Source organism: Calliphora vicina, chromosome 1, assembly GCF_958450345.1.
Source record: "Calliphora vicina chromosome 1, idCalVici1.1, whole genome shotgun sequence".
NCBI classification, from domain to species: Eukaryota; Metazoa; Arthropoda; class Insecta; order Diptera; family Calliphoridae; genus Calliphora; species Calliphora vicina.
In genome coordinates this window covers 120,065,569-120,088,042 of record NC_088780.1, presented here as the reverse complement: position 1 = coordinate 120,088,042, position 22,474 = coordinate 120,065,569, and the positions used below count along the sequence as shown (strand labels likewise).

General features: G+C 28.8%; 1 protein-coding gene across 2 annotated transcripts in view; it reads right to left on the bottom strand.

Annotated features, from left to right (window-relative positions):
- Nucleotides 1–22,474, bottom strand: part of Octalpha2R (alpha2-adrenergic-like octopamine receptor) — a 234,068-nt gene that overhangs the window by 11,945 nt on the left and 199,649 nt on the right. For both annotated transcript variants that reach the window (XM_065506768.1, XM_065506776.1), the window contains exon 2: nt 6,187–6,345. In XM_065506768.1, the coding sequence (XP_065362840.1) occupies nt 6,187–6,345 (159 nt within the window). The remainder of the gene's footprint in view (nt 1–6,186; nt 6,346–22,474) is intronic.

Genomic DNA, 22,474 nt, shown 5'->3' with positions numbered 1-22,474 from the left:
AAGTGCTTTCAAAATGATACTTCAAAGAACATCATCACTAAAGAATAGACACATTAGGGGAGTTCAAAATCTTGTACAAGTGGTTTTGCATCATTGTATATGCATTGCATTTCTACTTTACACTAACAAAAAAATATGTATGTATATAGAAATACACCATTGCATAAATTTGCAATACAAATGCACATGATTCTGAATACCGCTATTGTTTATTCCTAGAACAATCAACTAAATTTCTGTATCATTATCTAACAAAGAATGACATTGAAAGCAAAATATCAAAAAAAAACAATAATAATTTTATGCCATAAATGGTAAAAATTCTACGAATTACTCGATGTTTATATAAGAGGTTTATAAAACAGAATTTCCATACAAAATTTATTTTATAAACCCGTAATAAATTTAAAAATTGATTATGAAAGGCATTTAGTTTTCACATCTAATATTCAGCAGCCTTTTTATTTTATTTTATACGAAATATATTTACACTAAGTACAGTGAGTGTCACTCAAAATCGTACAACATATTTTTTTTTTAATATTATGAAATTATACAGGCAATAATAGGTGATTATATAAATAATTAAAAGTCATTTTATTAATTGGAACAAAAAATATGTATTTCAACAAAAAAGTTAACAAAACCTCAAAAATATTGATGAAAATTAAAGAACATCACAAAATTCATATTTGACTTAAATTCCTAATACTTTTTAGGGTATCATTTGCTATTTTTTAGTGCCTTTACGATTTTAAATGAAGCGTTGATATTCCGGGCACTGACAGTCTTACCCAATTTTTTTATTTGTGGATAAGGGCAATTAAAATTATACCCAATTTTCTGATAGGTAATAGCACACACAATATAAAAATAGCATTTTAAAATATTTCCAAAACATCAACTTTCTAAAACTAATGAATAAAATTTGACTACGATGGTGTACGATTTTAAGTGACATTCACTGTATATCCTCAATGCATGTTGCAATTGAATGCAAATTCAGGGATATCAACGATGTAATGATAATTTAAACTACTTATGCGTGTGTGAGTAAATGTACTGATGCGTCCCAGCGGGAAAAAGAAAAAGTAAAGAGCCCTTCCTTAAGGCCTTATTTTGCAGATACAAGAACGCCCAGATGTATTGTAAAATCGTTTAAATTATACACGACGAAACGCGGCTTGACATTAGAGGGCTGATAGAATCCTTAATTAAAACAAGTAAGAAAATATAGTCGGGCAAGCACGACCATGTGATACCCTACACCGAGTATATGATTATAAACAGTTTTCTTTTGATATGAAACTTATTTGTATTGAATATTATTTGAATACCAAAATTAATAAGATATTTATGCTCAATAAAGTGACTTTCGGAAGTTGGCCTTAAATGGGAACTATGACTAATTATGGACCGATAGTGTGACAATTAGTACAAATAGTACGAGTTCAGCTTATATAAAACATATTTGTCCTGATATTGGTTTGGATATGTATATAATTAAGATAATTATGAGAGCTTAACTATATTGAGATATAGCAGTTGTATGGAGGCTAGGAGAAATAAAATACCGATTTTAACCAAATTCAATAAGCTTAATCTTTGGGGCTATATAAAAGTTTGAGCCAAATTTTTTCGAATTATTTTTAAAATTGCGACCAGTAGTATGATTTCAAAGTTTACATAGACGGACAGACGGACGGACATCGCTTAGTCGCTCAGAAAGTGATCCTGAGCAGGTTGATATACTTTGAGGTGTGTTTTGGTATAATATTTTTGTACGTTATAAACATCAGCTAATTTTTTTCAAAATGGGCTCTTTTTTCTATATTTTCCTTGAAGACCTATTTGGTCGCTTAGTGGGATGCGAGTTGGATATCTATAAAAGTAAATGTTCGATATATATCCCACTCGCATCCCACCGAGATACCAAAAAGCTCTTAAAGGAATGGAATTAAGCTTTCTATTGAGCAAAAAAATATTAGATTTTGCAAAAAAAAAGTCAAAAATGTTAATATATATCCCACTCGCATCCCATTAAGCGACCAAAAACCTCTTAAAGGAATGGACTTAAAAAACAAAATTAAAAAAAGGGACCATTTTGAAAAATATGTTGGATTTTGGAAAAAAAAGTATGTCTTGAGTTACAAAATATTTATGTTGATAGATTTCAACAAAGTTTTTGATTTTGCAAAATAAATGTCAAAAATTTTATGTTTTCAGTTACAAATCATTTATTTTAATAGATATCCAACTCGCATCCCAAATAGATCTTTAAGGAAAAAAAAGCTTTCTTTGAGAAAAAAAGAGCCCGTTTGAAAAAAGTCAAAAAAGTTTTTGATTTCGGAAAAAAAATTTCAAAAATTTTAAATTAAAATTTTTTTCGAAAGATTGAATAAATAGATACATATTTAAACTAAACATTTTGCTAAGAACAATAGGTAATAAGTTACATGGATGAGAAAAACACATGTTTGGCCCTCTAATTCAGAGAGTACTTGAAAAATTGTGTCTGAATTACTATCCAATAGATCCTGATCGGAAGACATCGATTTTAAAAGTTGGTTCACATAACGTGAAATCCCCCATATAAAAAGCTACAATCATTCATAAGAACTTCACAACATACAATTTTATTGATTTTCATAAAGAGACCAAATTTTTTTTTTATTATAGAAAGCCAACATATAGGTACAAAAGCGAAACCAATAATGTTTGAATTTTAAATAAAAGTTTGTTAGACATTATTTTGCAATGCAATTTTGAATGAGTATGGAATTTTTTAGAAGGAGAAGTCCATGAATTGTGTATCGGATCGTAAAGAATGTGTAAACGCGCCTACAAAGTGAAGCCCTAGCATTTTTTCCCGTTCGGATATAATGGTGGAATGATTAGTTCAACCGCATACAGAACATAAATATTTTGAAACAGAATGGCAGAGTACATTCAGTAAAGGCCGATGGAGATGTTTGGCCACACACAAGCAAACAGTCATAAGAAATTTAATCAAGCATTACGAACATTTGTCGGTATAATGAGTAACGTTTTCGATAAGTGGAAATGGAAAATAGCAACAGCCACAGCAGCATTTGGAGCTACTACAAGAATGTTCGTATTCAACAAGCAATTTGAAATTAAATTCTTTTGAAATTCTTCCAGCTCATCACCATTTCCATGAAACATTTTCAAAGTCCAATCGATCTTTTTTTTTCATTTCTGTGTTGTTTTCATACAATGTATTGACTTTTCGATTGCATTGTGTTTTTGTAATTACTTAAAAACGTGAACAAAAATAAATATAACAAGCAGCAGTGGCAGCAACTTCTATTGTGTAATTCATAAAAATAAAAAGTTTTTTTAATCCATTTTTTCTAGATTTCATTTGTTTCTCCATAAAACTGCCACTGACAATACCAGCAGCCAGAAATCAACAAACGTATCAGTCTCAAAATCATCCTTATGCTCTTCATTATTACCACTAACCACTTTTTATTATTCAAGTAGACACTTTAAAAGTGTAAAACTGTTTTTACAGTTTTTTTATTTTTTATTTTGTTTTATTTCATTTTAACAATGTTGGTGACGGTCATTGTTGTTGAATTCAAAAATATAAAAATAAAAAATTTATACCAACAATCGATTCCTTTCTTCTGTCAAATGCTTCCTCCGTTTCGAGTCTTCCAGTAATGAAGGAAAGAAAGAATGAATGAACAAATGAATGAATGAATGTTAAGTTGTCGACAATAAATAAAAACTATCTAAACTACTTTGCTCTATTTTAAGTATTTTTTCTTTTCTTTAATTTTTATTTTATTTTTTTATACATAGTATTTTGTTGAATTGAAATTAAAAAAATAAATAAAAGGAAAATGCTGCAGAAAGACGAAACTTTTTCATTAAAAGAGATTGCGATAAATTGATTAAAAGTTTTTGTAGAGCATTCGTTTATTATGAAAAACACAAAACTATTTTTGCTATTCCTACCACACTCCAACAACTACTTCCTATGTAATGCCAACTCCAATGCCACAACGAGTAGCAACTTGGAAAGGTCTAATGTTAGTGGTCAAGACAGGCACAACGTTAAGCATTTTACTTAAAACCCACCTGAATAGGTGGTCGAATAAGCAAACAAAAAACGGCAAAAGTTTTCTCTGTAGTTATTGAAATGGTTGTTGGAACATTAGCTAAATATATATAAACAATATATAAGAAGATAACCAATTATTTAGAAAAGTAATTGTTGAGGAAAACCGGGGAACTGTTGAAACAATTAAAAAAGTATTAAATAAAATAAATTTTTGAGACATTTTTTTGTCACTAAAAATTTTGCAATTTGGATTACTTTGAAATTTCTAATTTGATGGGTATTAAAGAGGCGGAACAAATTGGGGCTTAATGCTATTCAGGTACCAACTATAGAGAAGTGGCACTCTATCGATCTTCAAATGGTACTTTTTGAATTTCCTATTATAATAAAACTAAAATTAGAAAATTAAGGACTACAATAAAAGGACTTACAGGCACGTTTATTCTTTACATACTAATAGAACTTATAGAAGGGTATTATCTTACGTTCAGTATGTTCTATAATTCATGTGTGTTTAATTTCCTGAAGTACCATTAGTTCTCCCTTTTTCGTAACTTAATACCATTATCCTTGATTATATCGCAAGCAGATGAGCCAACTATTATGTATATAAATTAAAAAACTTAATTTAAAAGTACCAATTTTCCTTTACCCTCTTAAATACCCGTCATTTTTTTTTTTTTAAATAGCTTTAATTCAATAGTATTTTTTTTATTTTTTTTTAAAAACAAACACAAACTGCGAAGCGTTTTGCTTGTCTGCAGTTACACCCAGAGTCTCTATCGGGAATCGAACCCGCAACCCTCAGATTAATAGTTCAGCACACTATCGAGTGTAGTCAAAAACGAATATTGACTTTTAAATTTTTTAAAAGAATTATAAATGATATGTACCTGTATTGATTAACAAAAGAAATTGTTTTTTTCTTCTGTTTTGTATATAAGAATATAAAAAAGTGGGTTATGCTTTCAGGGGACCTTGAAACAAAAGCACCGCCCTAAAATTCTGGATCGTTATAGCCGATTTCATATAATAATGTCCGTCTGACCATCTATAAGTTGATACATCAATATATTCGCTATAGTTCAATTTAGGTTTCTATTTAAAAACGGCCCCCAAATGACTGAGATATAAGAAAAAACTCGTGACTACCACTTTCACCACTTTTTATACCGTTCACCTTCGTGAGAAGGGTATATACAGTGGTTGACAAAACAATGGAAACTTTTCCAAATATTCCATATGTAGCCCAAAATTTAAAATATTTTTTTAAAATAAAAATTTTTTTTTTTAGTATTTTACTTGTATAGTTTTATTTATATAAATTAACTGAAATACAAACAACATAATTAATTATATTCTGAAAAAAGGGAACAAAATTAAAAATATTCACTATTTCGCTACTGACAAAACAATGGAAACATTTAAACTACTGCAAGAAAGAAGTGTAAAACGAAAATAATATTTAAAAGAACGATGTAGAAAGCATCCTGTTTAGAGTTATTTCATTTTTAAATTCTGGTAATTTTTCACAATTTCTTTTTCTAAGTTTTTCGCATAATTGCTTTTTTCAAAGTTAACGGAAATGGCTAAAGTTAAGATTTGCGAAGACTTAACACGTTAACGTAAATGACGTCTATAGACGTCGTGTCCGAATGCAAATAAATACAAACGACGTCTATAACCGTCATAAATATTTAAAGTTATAAAACAATATTTTAAAAAATAAAATAATTAACGATTTTAAAGCTGGTTTAAAACAAAAAAGTGCATCACATAAACTACAAATCTCAATGCAAGTTGGGTATATCAAATGATCTTTCAGTTTAATACATTTTTTTTTTCATTTTAAATTTTGTTTAACAAAAAATATCTAAACCTAACTCCCTCTTTAAAATGTTGAGTTTTTTTGTTAAAAAAGACTTTAATTACACGTGCCTGAATTTAATGCTTCTTATGTATTTTTTTATATTTATATGTATGTTCGTATCTACTTATAAGTAGTACATACAGTTGTGGCTTGAATAATTTCTGCTACTTAAATATTCATCAAAAATTAAAAAAAAAATATATATAAATAAAGTCGTACTCACCTGTTCGTTGTTTGTTTTGCGCGGATGTTTTTTAATGCCGCGTCTCGCACGCGCCTTGGCGGCAAAATAAATTCGTATATAAACGAAAACCATTATACAGCTGGGAATGTAAAAGGAACCCAATGCAGAATACAATACGTAGCCAATATCTTCACTAAGCTGCAAAATTCCAAAAAATAAAAAAAGCGGTGAAAAAAGAGAAGAAAAAAAGAACGAAAAAATATATGAAATGTTATTAAAATTTATTTCATAAATTTTATATGAGCTTTTATGCTATTTTTGTTTTCATTTACTACAAGATACAATAACTTGAAATGTTTTTTCCTCTATGTCTATGGCGATTTTTTTCTATTAAGTTTATTTCTTGACAGTTTCAGGCTTCAAGTAAATTAAATTTAACTTTATATTTTAGCTATTGCTGGATTGTTGGGGGATTTTAAGGATATCTTTAAATTTTTTTTAATATAAAACTGTGTATTAAATAATGTTGGGGTTTTTTGTTGCCTTGGCTGATGGTTAAGTGTTTGGCGTAATAAAAATAAGAAATGTTTTATTACTTCCGTTTCCGCTTTAGATGTTTGTGTTTATTCATGTGTAATTCTATGTTTAAGAAATTTTATTAAAAGAGGTCATTTTGCATTTTCTTGGTTTTAAATGCTGGCAATAAAATGTGAACAGTCTACAATAAAAGTTTTTTAGTATTCATTATGCATAATGATGTTGAGTTTATACTTTTAGAGGATTATTGCTAGATGTTATTTGAAAATGTTTTAAATTAAATAGATTTATGATTGTCATAGTAAATATTAAAGCACAAGCTTAGAAAATTTTTATAGTGTTTGGTGAATATGGCTACTGTATACATGTTTTTTTTTAAATTTTTATTATAATTTTTAAAATATCTATCACAAAATAAACATTATGGGAAATACTAACATTAATGTCTATTTCGAATTTTAAAATATGGTTTTGTATATTTCTCTGTATACATAGGTATATTAGAGTGCTCCAAAAAAATAAAATTGCGAATTTTGACCGTCCCCCCCTCTAGAATTGTTCTATGTATTGTAGAAACACATTGTGTAAAATATTAGGATGATAGGATAACGTTAAGGTGGCGCAACGACGCTGAAATTTTGAGGTGCATTTACAAGGGGAAAATATGCAATTTTTTCAGTTTTTGTAAAAATTTTGCCATTAAATAATGACCTTTACAATTTAATTTAAAAGAATCGAAATGTGTACGTAATTGTCGATATAATAAGATATAAAAGACAAAAATTGGTGAAAAAATGTTAAAGTTATTAAAAAATCGCTAGGCAATTTCAATTTTTGTACTGTTATTGTGAATACTAGACTTCATTTTATATTTTTCTTAAGTTTCATCAAAATCGGCCCAAAAATATATAATATTTCGCTATCTTTCCATGAGAAATTCCAAATATTGAAAAAATTTACCTTTGACCTTCACGATTTAAGGGTTAAAGTTTTCCGATTTTAGTAAAACTTTCAGACTATATTTAAAATTACCTGGACTATATTATTCTGAATAGCTTTTACTTAAAAATCATTACAGTAAGGAAATTTTGGTCATTCCCCAAAATATGGCCAAAAAATTAGTTTTTCTCGAAAATCGCAAAATTTATATCGCAGGTACGGAAAAACTATAGGAGGTATTGACATAATTTTTTCACATTTTTATTCCCTATTATGTTGTTAATAAATCCCCATGTGATGATCAAAAAATTCTGAAATTTGTTTAACAAAATTTTTAAAAATTTGAAATTGGAGTTTTGAAACTGCCGTTAAAAAAATTTAATTTTTTTGGTCATACCTGCGAAAAGGATAACGGTATCCTACGAGGACAAAAACTCATATACAAGTAAATATGGATATATTTTAAGTAAAAATAAGCTTTTATTTTAATATTTCTCAAAATATGTTAATTTTGTTCATAAATTTCTTGTTCTAGTGGCCTGAGACACGTTTTTTAATAACTTTAACATTTTTTCACCAATTTTTGTCTTTTATATCTTATTATAACGACAATTACGTACACATTTCGATTCTTTTAAATTAAATTGTAAAAGTCATTATTTAATGGCAAAATTTTTACAAAAACTGAAAAAATTGCATATTTTCCCATTGTAAATGCACCTCAAAACTTCAGCGTCGTTGCGCCACCAGTTAACGTTATCCTATCATCCTAATATTTTACACAATGTGTTTCTACAATACATAGAACAATTCTTGAGGGGGGGACGGCCTGTACCTAGAAAGTTTTTTTCGTCCATACAATCTTGGAGCACTCTAATGTATATACTTGGCATAAAATACTCAATACACTGTTGTATAAATTTAATATATTTAGTGCACAGTTTACTGAAATAAATAGTTTGACGTATTTAAAATTCACTATGCGCTCAAATTGAGTATATAAAAGCTCCCCCTCTTTAATTCTGTTTATACCCGCTACCAAAAAGAGTGGAGTATATTGACTCTGTCATACCGTTTGTAACATATAGAAATATTGGTCGTAAACTAAATATTAAATATATTTTATGGGTCCTTATAAAATTCTAAGACGATCTAGCTATATCCGTCTCACAGTGGCTCATTATCGTTTTTCATCGGGCAAAACTCTGTAACTTTTGAACCGATAGAGATATTTTAGAAATTTTTTTCAGTTTTAATTTCATTAAAATCGGTTGAGCAGTTGAGCAAGTTAAACTTTTAATTTTTGTATAGAATTTAGTATGAATATGCAAATTTTTTGTTTTTTTGAATCAGCTATACTTATTAAGTAAAAAAGTTATCAGCAGATAAAAACATGTAAGAAAGTATGTTCGGTCAAGCTCGACTATATAATACCCTACACTATAATTTATTTTCGTGAATGATTTTCGGAAGAGCGCATTATATGGCAGCTATGACTAATTATGGACCTATCGCCGTGAAATTGGGTCGTGTGATTTATGTCTGTCTGGAAGTTATTTCTGTTGAATTATGTATTTATACCAACATTTTTAAGAGATTTATGCTCGTTAAAGTGATTTTTGGAAGCGGGCCTTATATGGGAGCTATGACTAATTATGGACCGATCATCATAAAATTAGGTGACATTAATTCTGTTTAAATAAAATTTATTTGGAGCTAAATGTGTGTAGATACATATGTATATAAATTAATAATTTACGACCGATAAAGTATAATTTCGGGAGAACATTTGTATGGGTGCTAGGTGAAATAATGGAACGATTTCAGTCATTTTCTATAGGCTTCGTCCTCGGGCCGAAAAAATGTATGTACCAAATTTTATTGCTATATCTTCAAAATTGCGACTTGTACTTTGCGCCAGTCATATGAACAGGTAAAATAAAAATAGAAACAAAGTTTGGGAGTAATTTCATTCAAATGAAAAAACTGTTCAACAAACAGGTCAACAAGTATATATAGGCTTAAAGAGGACACTTTGGCCTTTCTCCTGGTAGTACAATTTGTTTAACCCCTTTTGACCTTAAGCACTTTTATTTCACTGAAATTAAAATTTGACTAAAATATAGCAACTGACAAAAAAAATTAATAACACATCAGGTATAAACGGTACAGTAACAAATCATACCAGTTCTTAAAGACTATTATCCTACCAACATAACAACAGAAAATCATCCAATTAACGATAATATTTCGAGAGTAATGAGATTTTACTTTTGATCAAATTTACAAAAATCACGTTTTTTATAAAATGATATAAAATATTTGACTTTAACAGCATATCACGTACACAATTGACAATATTTTTTATATAATTTGACTACCTTAGTTTCAATGAGTTTAATATTGAACGGCATTAAAATTTTTGAAATCGGAGTTAACAAAAAGTTGGACTTTTGGCCGATGATATTGAGATATGAGCCACCGTGCGTCTGTCTATTGAAGCCATGATAGGGCCTATAGTCTTAAGGTCTTAAGGCTATAAAAGTTTCCTAAAATATTCTTTGTTGATCTGAAGAGTTTGGTATATAAAATGGACATAATCGTTAGAAACAGAATTATGGGCCAAAATGTGAGACAACCTCCATAGAGATGATATTTTTCAAAAATCGTTTGCAATTTGATTTAAATGTATTGCAGATAATATCATGAAATCTTGCAAACATTGTTCCTATGTTAAGATATATGTTTGTGACAATCCTTTTTATAATAAAGGATGTACCATATTATGTTGTTCTCGGCTTATGGAATCATAATCTAAGAACAACATATTATGATATAATGATTCATAATGAATATGACCTAAACATATATGTATTTATTTACAACATTGATATATATGATTGAGGCAATCATGTGAATCTTAGTTTTACCATATTATGGTTACCAAATCATATATATAATAACAGTGACCATTATCATGTGCAACCGTATTTTTTTCTCTGGGTTAATGTAGTTATAAGACATAGAGGTACTTACTACGATGGGGGCGTATGAATGATATTAGAAAATCTGTATATAAAAATATTAAACATACGCATTTTTATAAGTTTTACATTTATACCGCGTAAAGGTGACATACGACGGTAATAAAAACGTAATTTTCAAAAAAACTTCAACAATAGCTATTTTAATTTTTTTCTATGAAACCCCATTTTGTTTTGCACAGTGTTTTAAAGACAATTTTATGTAGACAAAAATTAAATTTACCTTGTAAATTAAAGATTGTACAAATATTTGTTATACCCTTCACCTTCGTGAGAAGGGTATATATAAGTTTGTCATTCCGTTTGTAATTTCTACATTTTTCATTTCCTATAAAGTATATATATTCGGATCCTTATTCTGGATCACCTTCGTGAGAAGGGTATATATAAGTTTGTGATTCCGTTTGTAATTTCTACATTTTTCATTGTCGACCCTATAAAGTATATACGATTAAGCCATGTCCGTCTGTCTGTTGAAATCAATTTTCTGAAGACCACAGATATCATCGGGATCCAAATCTTCAATAATTCTGTCAGACATGCTTTCGAGAAGTTTGCTATTTAAAATCAGCGAAATCGGTCCACAAATGGCTGAGATATAAGGAAAAAAACAGGACAACCTCGATTTTTGATCTATTTGGATTTATATTTGGATTTTAATATAGACAATATGAATATCTAATGATATATTTCAAAGACCTTGCAATGACGTATATAAAACCATAAGTTGGACCTACAATGGGTCAAAATCGGAAAAATATTTTTTAGCACGATTTTTTTTACCAAAAGTTTTTCTCGCTAAATATTAAAAAAAATGAAAAAACAAAAAAAAAATTTTAATTTAAAAAACAATTCGAAAAATTTTTTTTCCAAAAAAAAAAAAAAAAACTGCAAACATTTTGATTTTGAAGTATAATTTAGTGAAGGTTATATAAGATTCGGCATAGCCGAATATAGCAATCCTACTTGTTTTTTTAATAGTTTTTTGTTTTTTTTTATTTCTATGCGCTGGGGGAGAAAAATACTACAAAAGGTGTTTATGACAAGTTTAATAATAACTTTTACAATTTTAATCCGATTTAATAATTAGAACAATATTTTGTTAAGAACTAATTTTTCTTTATACATTGGTATAAATTTGTATAAGCTTTCTTATCAGAATAAGCAATGAAAAGCGACTAAAATCCAAAAAGTTGATAAATTTTGTTTTTCTTTTAGATATTCTTAAAAAAAAATAATATTTATAACTCACAAATATATCAGACTCTGTGGCTTGTGGTGCCGTCTTGCTGAAACATAAGATCACTGATACCAACGTTAGTTTATTTAAAATAACCGCAAAATTTAAAACTGATATCATCGCAAAAGATTATTTTGTAAAAAAGGGATTATTTTCGTTCAGTGTTTTCAAAAAGAAAATTCACAAAATTCCATCCATCTAAAGAGTCGCATAGTTAAAATTTTCCAAGTTTGTACTTAATAAATGTCAAAGGATATCAGCTCAATTCTTGAAATTTCATCACTTACTTTATAACCTCAAATTTGCCCACCATTTGTTGGAACAAAAGCAGAGAAGGAAATAACTTTATATTCGTGGTTTTCAAACAAATATAACGAAATGGTTTTTTGTTCTTTAGGGCCGAAATATACAAATTTTGACCGGCTAAAAACCAAAATGCTTATTTTTTTGTAAATTTTTAATTTTTATATCATAATCTAAAGTTATATTGAGAGTTTTCATGCAAACAAATATTTTAATAGACAGTATAACTTTAGTTTAACATATAACCAGACATTGTAAAATTTTCAACACAATTCTCCCATTATATCCTATTAAAACAAATTCTAAGGAAATTTAATTAAAGGAAATACTTTCGTCATGCATCCATTTGAAGCATTGTATTGCAGGAAAATAATTTCAACAAAATTAAAGTGTAAGAAGTGAAGTAAAACGAAGTGCAATAGAGGAAGGCAGTAACGATGCAGTCAACACAAAACCGTAAAGAATGATACGATTTATTTTCATTTCTATATTTACTTCAGTTATATATAATTGTACGAATTTAAGTGAAATATGAATTTTGTGATGTTCTTTAATTTTCATCAATATTTTTTTAACGAATTGAGGTTTTGTTAACTTTTTTGTTGAATATATATTTTTTGTTCCAATTAATAAAATTACTTTTAATTTTTTATATAATCACCTGTATAATTTCATAATATTTAAAAAAAAAATATGTTGTACGATTTTGAGTGACACTCACTGTATATACTAATTATTATAAAAAATAATAATGCATCCACAACAAAGGTGAAGGGTATATAAGATTCGGCATAACCGAATATAGCACTCTTACTTGTTTTTTTTTTAAATTGTTTTCAGGTGTGGAGACCTTAATTGGCCGTCCAGAATATTCGGCATCTTCCGTGCTTCTACGGCTATAACGAAATTCAGTAAACCACTTATTTAACATTGAAATTGATGATGCAGAATTCACCAGTCAATAACGTTGCGAGTGGGTTGAAAATTCACTAGTAGTAGTTCTTAGCGGCTAAGTAATTTCAGGATTTTTTTTTAAATTTCTCGATTTCGAGTTTAAGCAGATACATTAGTTTGGCAAATACAAATTTAGTAAACTGGAACAATTTTGAGTATTAAAAATACCTAATTTTATGTTAAAAAACACTTTCAGTACACTTTAAAGTTTAAAAGTAAACTAAACAAATAAGAACAATAAGATATTTTTAGTTTTCCAATTTTGATAAGATTTTCTGAGGTTTCTTTATCAATAACTACTTCAGCCTACCTAACATCCGCACTGCTCTTCAGGTGGAAATTATTGCCATAAAACGTGCATCCAACTGGCTGAGGTGTTATCGAATATCTGGAGATACATGTATATTTACTAGGGTATTCGAATTATTCGATTTTTCTCTTTTTCGAATAAAGCGAATAACTCGAATAAGAGATTTTAACTTGTTCGAATAATTCTATCACACGTTTATTATTATTAATATTTATTTAATGAAAATTTAATTTTCAAAAAATATAAAGAAAAAAGGACTGGCTACCAGGGCCTTCGCCTTTTGATCACACGTTTAAAATTAATCGAATTATTCGAATAATTTAAATTTTTTTTAAAAAAGTAAATAATGAAGTTTTGATGTCGGTTTTTTAATATTTTATTGTTAAAGAGAAACAAAAAATAACGTTAGAGTTCACAATTCAAGTATTGATAATGTTTAAATTTTTAACAGAAATATTCTGATCATATTAACTCCCGAACAATCTACAAAACAATTGACTAGCAAACCCTTTAGTTTCCGTTTTGGAGGTATGCTTTAAAAAATTTGAGCTAGTTGGACATTATCCTGAATTCAAAAGCAATATAAACGTATTAAGAATTTTTTTATTTCGTTCATTAATTTAGGTTTTAAATTGAGTAACTAATTCTTTAGTAAATTAATTATTCACTATTTCTTAATTATTTAAATTGTATTATATATCACGCTCTATCAACGTTGCCGAATCTTTGCTCTTGCGGAATTACACTATAAAGGGAATCTGTCCAAAGTTTGATATCATTGTCAATGAACGTGGCTAATTTGAAGTCAGGCAGTTCATGATTGCCGTATTTACAAATACGCAAAAAGTTTATTACCATGTTAGACAAAGATGTTTAACATCATGTATAAGACGAACTCCATGCTTTTCTTGCAACAAAACGTTAGTTTGCAATATTTGTGTTTATCATTCGATTTATTAAATATTTTGCATCACTTACGTACGCGGTTAATAACATCACTTATATACATATATTTTAAGATCATGGCCTTCATCTATTTCAATGTAATCATTATAAATGTCATCCTCAATATCACTTTCGATGACCGTTTCAAAATCACATTCTCCATCACATTCAACTCCACTTCAATCTAAGTTAAAATTTTGATTATTAATTGCGATTCCTCTAACATTTTGCCAGCTAAATAACAGATATTTTATTTCGTACCTTTTATTTTCATTGGTTCAAGTCCTAAGTTAAACATTTTGAAAGATTTGTTTTTAGAATTGTAACTTATTGCAGTAATATTTATATATTTATAGAAAGAGCTATCGGAACACTCATATACAGTGATCGAAAGTCCCCTTGTATTTAGTTATTTGTCGAATTTCAGAAACAATACAATTTTTGTGAGTCATTATTACTTATTTAAATTTGAAATAATGAAAAATTTTAAGCATTTTAATAAATTTAAATACATATGAACATTTATTCGTTTTATTCGATTATTCTACATAAAATTGTTCGAATTATTCGTTATTCGAAAATGGTCATTTTTAAATTGTTCGAATAATTATGCGTAAGAAATTATTCGATTAATGAAACGATCAGTAGTCGAATGAATACCCTCATATATTTACTGATAGCAAGGCTGTCGTTAACGAAGTAGCGGGTGACTTCAAGACATCTAGGTTATCCGAGGAATGCTGGGTATTCCTAAATTAGATAGCGAGATATTTTAGGGTAACGCTTATATGGCTCCCTGGACACGATGTATAGCAGAAAAATGGCCAAATGGGTAGAGATGATGGCTTAAGAAGTTTGTACTTAATAAATGTCAAAGGATATCAGCTCAATTCTTGAAATTTCATCATTTACTTTATAACCTCAAATTTGCCCACCATTTGTTGGAACAAAAGCAGAGAAGGAAATAACTTTATATTCGTGGTTTTCAAACAAATATAACGAAATGGTTTTTTGTTCTTTAGGGCCGAAATATACAAATTTTGACCGGCTAAAAACCAAAATGCTTATTTTTTTGTAAATTTTTAATTTTTATATCATAATCTAAAGTTATATTGAGAGTTTTCATGCAAACAAATATTTTAATAGACAGTATAACTTTAGTTTAACATATAACCAGACATTGTAAAATTTTCAACACAATTCTCCCATTATATCCTATTAAAACAAATTCTAAGGAAATTTAATTAAAGGAAATACTTTCGTCATGCATCCATTTGAAGCATTGTATTGCAGGAAAATAATTTCAACAAAATTAAAGTGTAAGAAGTGAAGTAAAACGAAGTGCAATAGAGGAAGGCAGTAACGATGCAGTCAACACAAAACCGTAAAGAATGATACGATTTATTTTCATTTCTATATTTACTTCAGTTTATTTAATTTTATAAGTAATACTTAGTTGTATTGTACAAAAGCATTGCCAAGTGAGAGCGTATGTAGCTGCAAGGACTCTTGATGATAAACTTAAGAGGATAAATATTGTATAAGTATTTTCATTTTTCGTTTTTTCCTCCATGCTTTTTTGATAAATCCAACACATCTTAACAAGCATTGGTTTTCCAAAAAAGTTTTTTTGAAGTAAGCTTAACTAACAAATACTAACTGACTATATAAATCTCTGTCGGTTTTCTATTTCCTATCCTTTTTACTTCAATGTGTAGGTGTGTATATGTATGAAAATGGTAAATGTTTGTTAGTTGATTTTATACACAATTTATATTAATATCAAAAATAAAAGCAAAAAAAAATTTAAAAATCATGTTAAGTTTATATTACACTTGAGTAAATACACCTCTCCTACGTCCTTATATCCACTGCCATTTTCCTTTTCTAACAAGCATAATATAAAGATTATAAAGATTGATTTGTTTCCATGCCATCAAAAAGATAGTGGTATATTTAGTTTGTCATTCCGTTTGTAAGATATCGAAATATTGGTGGTAGAATCAATAAATGATATATATATTCTAGGAATTTACCTACCTATATAACTAGCTAATACAGTGATTTATTATTCCAAATAAGTTTTAAAATAAATTATGGTCTCCTCTGTTCATACTGTTTAATAGACAACAAAATTCAATTCACGTCATAAACCAATCCCTAACCATAAACTCTAAATCATTCAGTTCTTAAAGCGATCAAACTCTGTTATTAATAGGGGCACATCAGTTGCATAGAGAGTGGGTCAGAAAAAACTAATACAAACGTTCTAATCCTTACTCCAATCCTTAATTACTTTAGCCTTTCAAAATATGTTAGATATTGTCTTTTCCAAATCATTAATTTTCAACAAAATGGATAGCGAAAAAAAGTACGTGAACAAATAGTTAAACTTTTCAAAAAATCCAGTATGGACTTTCAAAAAGTAGCAAGAGATCTCAAGATTCATCGTCACACTATTTTAAAGGCTATCAAACAGTATAAGGAAGAGTTGAATATTGAAAGAACATGGATCAGGAAGAAAAAAGTTTAGCAGATATTGGTAAGGCAAAATAAGTCGAACAACTCATTCGAAGAGCACTTCTATCAGAAAAGCAGATCTTAAAGTTAAATGTTCTCATGCTTTTGTGAGCAGAGCCAAAGTTAATGCTGAATTTAAGTCATATAAAGTTCAGCAAGTTCCAGATCGCAATGCCATAAATAACTTAGAATCAAAAGAACGAGGTTACATTTTATAAAAACCACCTGTTGTGTAATGTTAATTTTGTACCACGGGAGGCAAGAACTTCAGGAAAGCTATCCCAGAACATGTCTGATTTTAAGTATAAGTGGACCACCCACCTCGTAATGGAAGCAACTATAAAATCTTTAATGGTAGGATTTCCGGTAAAAGTGGATAAATTTATAAATATAGAGTAATATGCCATATTTGAATAAATTTTCGTATTTTTGAGAATTTCTCTATTGAACGGTTTAAGTTTTATTTAACTTAATAAAGGTAGAAGTTTTTTCTGACTCATTATTTATGTATTAAATAAAGCATAAGTATTTTAGTTGTTAACAGTTGGCACCTAATTTTGTTAAGGAGTCCAGTGATACTTATAACTCTTTATCGCATATAGCAATAATGCTCCTGCATATCTGCTGATCAGTTCGTTCATACAACTCTAAATCCAAAAGTTAACGTTTCTGTTAAATAAAATGCAAAAAATCCAGTTATTTGTTCAACTTTAGGAAGCTAAGTATAACTAATAAAGATATAGATAGACCTTGGGTTCTAAAATAAACAAAAAACTTTGGTTTCATAGATTTTAAAAGAATAGTGTTTTTGGTTTGCGATAATATGAAGTAATTGAAACCAGGCCAGTTCACTTTTGCAAAATAGTTTGTATTTGTGAATGGCATCTAATTCCTATCTACAAACATTTTTCCCATAAAAATAAAAGTTTCACTTTAAATTTATATTTAAAAAATTAATATGGAATTCCAGCTGAATGTGTGCACTAACTAAAATTTGTATGTTAGAAATTTTGATTTGCAGCTGAAGACAATTTAAAAGCAGACCACTAGGGAAATCCCCAAATTTGTATGCAGTTGAATTAGAATTTAGCCACTACCCTGTTGATTTAGATTTCGATGTTGTGTAGATAGATAAAATCCGTTAAAAAAACAAAAATAAGCTGTTCATATTTTAAAGCTTTTGCACAAGTTCATATTTTAGAGGTGTTCATATTATCGCGAGTGCACAGTAAATCTTACTACTGGGTTCTGTGACATTCGTTCCATAATTATACATAGCTTCTATATAAGGGCCGCAGACGAAAAATACATTAACCTTTACACAGAGAAAACAAATTCGTTATAGCAACCGAATTTGTTGCCAATTGAATGATTCGGTTCTATCAACAGAAGGTTAGTTGACTAAGACGAATTTCGGTTAAAACAACGAAACTTTTGTTATCCCTTTTAACATTTTGTAGGCACAACTGTAAAATTCGATCACTATGGTAGAATCATTCGATTGGCAACAAATTCGGTTAGTATCACGAATCTGTTTTCTCTGTGTAGCAATGTGCAATTTACCACAGATATTTTCTAGTAACAAATAGGAAATATAAAACTAGCCAATTCGGGTGAATCAGATAAATGTTATTAAACAAACCGTTGTCCGTATTATATTGGTGGTGGGTATATAAAATTCAGCATAGCCGAATATTATAATTATAGCACTCTTACTTGGTATACTTGCCTGTGTTTGCACATATCTGTGAATATGTATTTTCTAGTTCTCTGGTAGTTTTGATGTTGTTATTTACCAATATTTCGTTAAGGATTCAAATGTGTTCAATGTCAGTTTATTATTAGTGTTGTTGCTGTTATTCTTACAGCATGGATTTTAGAATATTGTGCTGTTGTTGTCATCATTATTTTCTAAAGCCATCAGAAAGATTACAGTTTTTATGGTATAAACTATTTTGTAGTTTTGTATTTCACTTTTTCGTTTTGTATTTTTATTTTTTTGAAAGAGATGTTGAATGAAGGAACATCACTAAAACGTAACAGTAACATTGTTGAAGGATTTTTCCAAAAGGGAAGATAATGCAGTTAGTGTGAGTTACTATTTATGTCAGTAGTATGCAATTTTTCATTGAATTTAAAATATGTTAAATAAAATGGATTAAGTAGCAAGAAAACATAATACAAGCAGTTGAAATGTAGTTACAGTACTTACCCAGCAGTTAAGCAAGTAGACAATGTATCCCTAATAGACAGTAATTGTCACTATTTAATGTCCTATCACTTGTGCTCTATTTAGTGCAGAGAGACGACAATTGGTTACTTTATACATGCCAGGTAATCTGTCGTGAAGACAATTTTCACTTAAGTGTCTCTAAGTAATCTAGATATTAGTCACTTTTTTTATACAAATTGTATTGATTTAATTTTGCTTAAGTTTACTGATATCCCATGTAACATAGCGTAAGCTTTACACTTATAAAAAATTGAGTAATCCGTACATAAATCAATCCGGAGCGGTATCAATAGTAGTGTAAGTACGGATTTTCTTAAACCGAGTACAAAATACTAGGTTCAAGTACGGATTTATCAAGCCCAAAAATCTTAATTTTAGCTCTCTCTAAGTACGGCCGAGATTGAATTAATCTTAAAATGAGCTTGTTTCAAGAATTCTAAATTTGATTTAAGCACGAATTCATACTTGATATAATCCAAAAAAATTTAATTAATCCCAAAATGAGCTAGTTTCAAGAATTCTGAACTAGATTTAAGCACGAACTCGTACTAGATATAATCCAAAAATAGAATTGATTTAAGCTCGAATTCGTACTTGATGTAAGCCAAACTAAGATTGATTTAAGAAAAACACATTATTTTTTATTTTTAATAAATTTTATTTTGTTTTAAAAATTTAATATTTAATATGAGATGAAAAAAAAGAAATATACATACAATTTAACTATATTACCTTACTTAAAACTCGTTTGCCACGGAAGTCATCTTCTTCAATTAGCCAGTTGTAAACTTTGGATTGGACAGAAATTGTGTCGTCATCGATGCCAAACTATAGAATAAGATTAAGATTTGTTAAATTATATTTGCAAAAATCATTATTATTAAATGCTTAACTGAATTTTTTCCACTTAAAAGCTTCTTCCTAAATTCGATTCGAAGACCAAGAGGAGGTATTGCTTCCTTAATGTTTTCACCTTTCATATATTGCAAGCTGTTGTATGTTACCTGAGAAGCAGGAGGGTGTCTTCTTTGTCCGGAACCACTTCTGCCTCACTCATATCTTTTTCACACAACACAAAAAAACACATAAGATCGAAAACAATACAGAACAACACGGAACGCATAAAACAGACTGATACAAGTTACTACTTCACAGTGGGAAATATCACCAATCTAGCTTATAAAAAATCGTAGCTTTTAAACTATTGATCTGAGGATGTAGAAATGTATGAAGCGATTGTAGCTAATAGAGTGATCTTTAAATATATTGTATTTGTAGACACCCTGTTTAATTACAGGGTGCACCAAAAGGTTTTTGTGGAAATTACAATTTTTCTTGATATTAATGTTCAACAAAATAAATCAGAATTTCACTGCCTGTTGTAGAAAATAAAAATTTCCATTTGGGAATTTATATTAAAAACAAAAACAAATTTTAGTTTTTTATTGTCGTTTCAATATAAATTTCAAAACGAAAATTTTTATTTTACTTTAAAAAAACAGGCAAAAAACAAACACTTGAATATCGCCCACAAGATATATTTGTTTAACCCTATTTATTAGGGTGGGTCGATTTTTTCATAAAAAATCGTATAGCAGAAACGCATTCTACGGAAAATTCTAAGAAATTTTCCCCAAGAATCCATAGGTCTAAAATCAAATCCTATCTTGCGCATTTCGAATTTTATCCAAAAACAAAACTATTAAAAAAATATATATACTGAAATATCATTGAATAAAAGTCGAAATGCGCATGATAGGATTTCATTTTAGACCTATGGTTTCTTGAGGAAACTTTCTTAGAATTTTCCGTAGATTGCGTTTCTGCTATACGATTTCTTACTTTTTTATCGTCCATACAATTCGACCCTGCCTATTATTTATGTATGTAAATAACTCAATTTTAAACACGGTTTTGCTACTAGTTATTTGAAGCCTGGTCATATTGTGGTGAAATTAAGGACGGCTACACCAGTATCCCTAATGGTTGAGTATCCCTAACAATATGATTATATAGGAAATTAAATGTATTATACAAGAAATTAAACGTATTTATAAATGTAAATAGTGCCAGGTAGCGTAGAAAAATATTGGTGTCAGAGCCAGAGGGTTAAACAATTGCTTAAAATTATACTTTGTGGCAGCCAATTTTTTGTCCATACTTACTTTATTAGATCTAGTTTCAAATTCAAAAATTAGTTTGGCGGCAATTAGGGGTACTTTTTTCTAATCCTTTTTCACATTAAAATTTTTTTACAAAAATATACTTTTATATATTTAACTGCAAAAGGTATTACTAAAATCATTTTCACTACAACAAATCATGTCCTCGTAATCTATAGGGCTTGTTTTATCCAAAAATAAAGTGTAGGTTCAATAGCGCAATAAAACTTTTGATAATACATTGGGTGAAACATGAAACCAAAATCCCACATGAACGTACTACTTATTCATTGCATACATTTACGGCCCTGTATTTTCATAATTAACGTATCAATCGAAAAATGTTGAAGCATTTTTTAGTAGCAACTATCACAGAATTATTCTATGCTATAGTTTTATAAATTTAAAAAAAAATATATATTTTTTATAAGCTAGATTGGTCATTTTTCCCACAGTGCGACAGCGAGAGTTGAAAATTATTTTGAGAACAGCTCAGAGAGTAAATTTTATACCGCTCTTTTTCTATTATGGATCAATATAAGAATTGTACTTAAAACAAACTTTTCTTACTTAATTCAAGAATTTCGTTCTTGTTTTAAAAAAAATTTCCGCTTGATTTTTTTAATCAATCCCATTTATACTTGTTCTAAGTACAAATGAGTATGAATCGTGCTTAAATTTTTAAGTACAATTCTTGCTAAATTTGAGTAAAATAAACTTAAATTTAGAAGTGTTTTTTCTTTCTGTGTAGTGTCTCTTAGTAACCTATAGTGATGCAACTTTAAACTTTTATTTTGTACTGCACTTTAAGAAGTAGTTATTATAGTCACCAGAAGCTATCTATTGGAGATTTGTCTTGTATACCCTTCACCTTTGCATCCACAACAAAGGTGAAGGGTATACAAGATTCGGCATAACCGAATATAGCACTCTTACTTGTTTTTTTTTTAAATTGTTTGTTTTAATTGATTTGTCGAAGGAAGGTTGGTTTGCAAGCAATCCTTTATTGGACTGTCTATGATATGACTTTCTAGCTGACTATTTGAGGTAAATTAGCACCCGTACAATTTAAAATAATTAGTTTGTAGCTGATCAAGTAACCAGTTAGGTAGCTAGTAAAGTAACTGACGCTATATAACT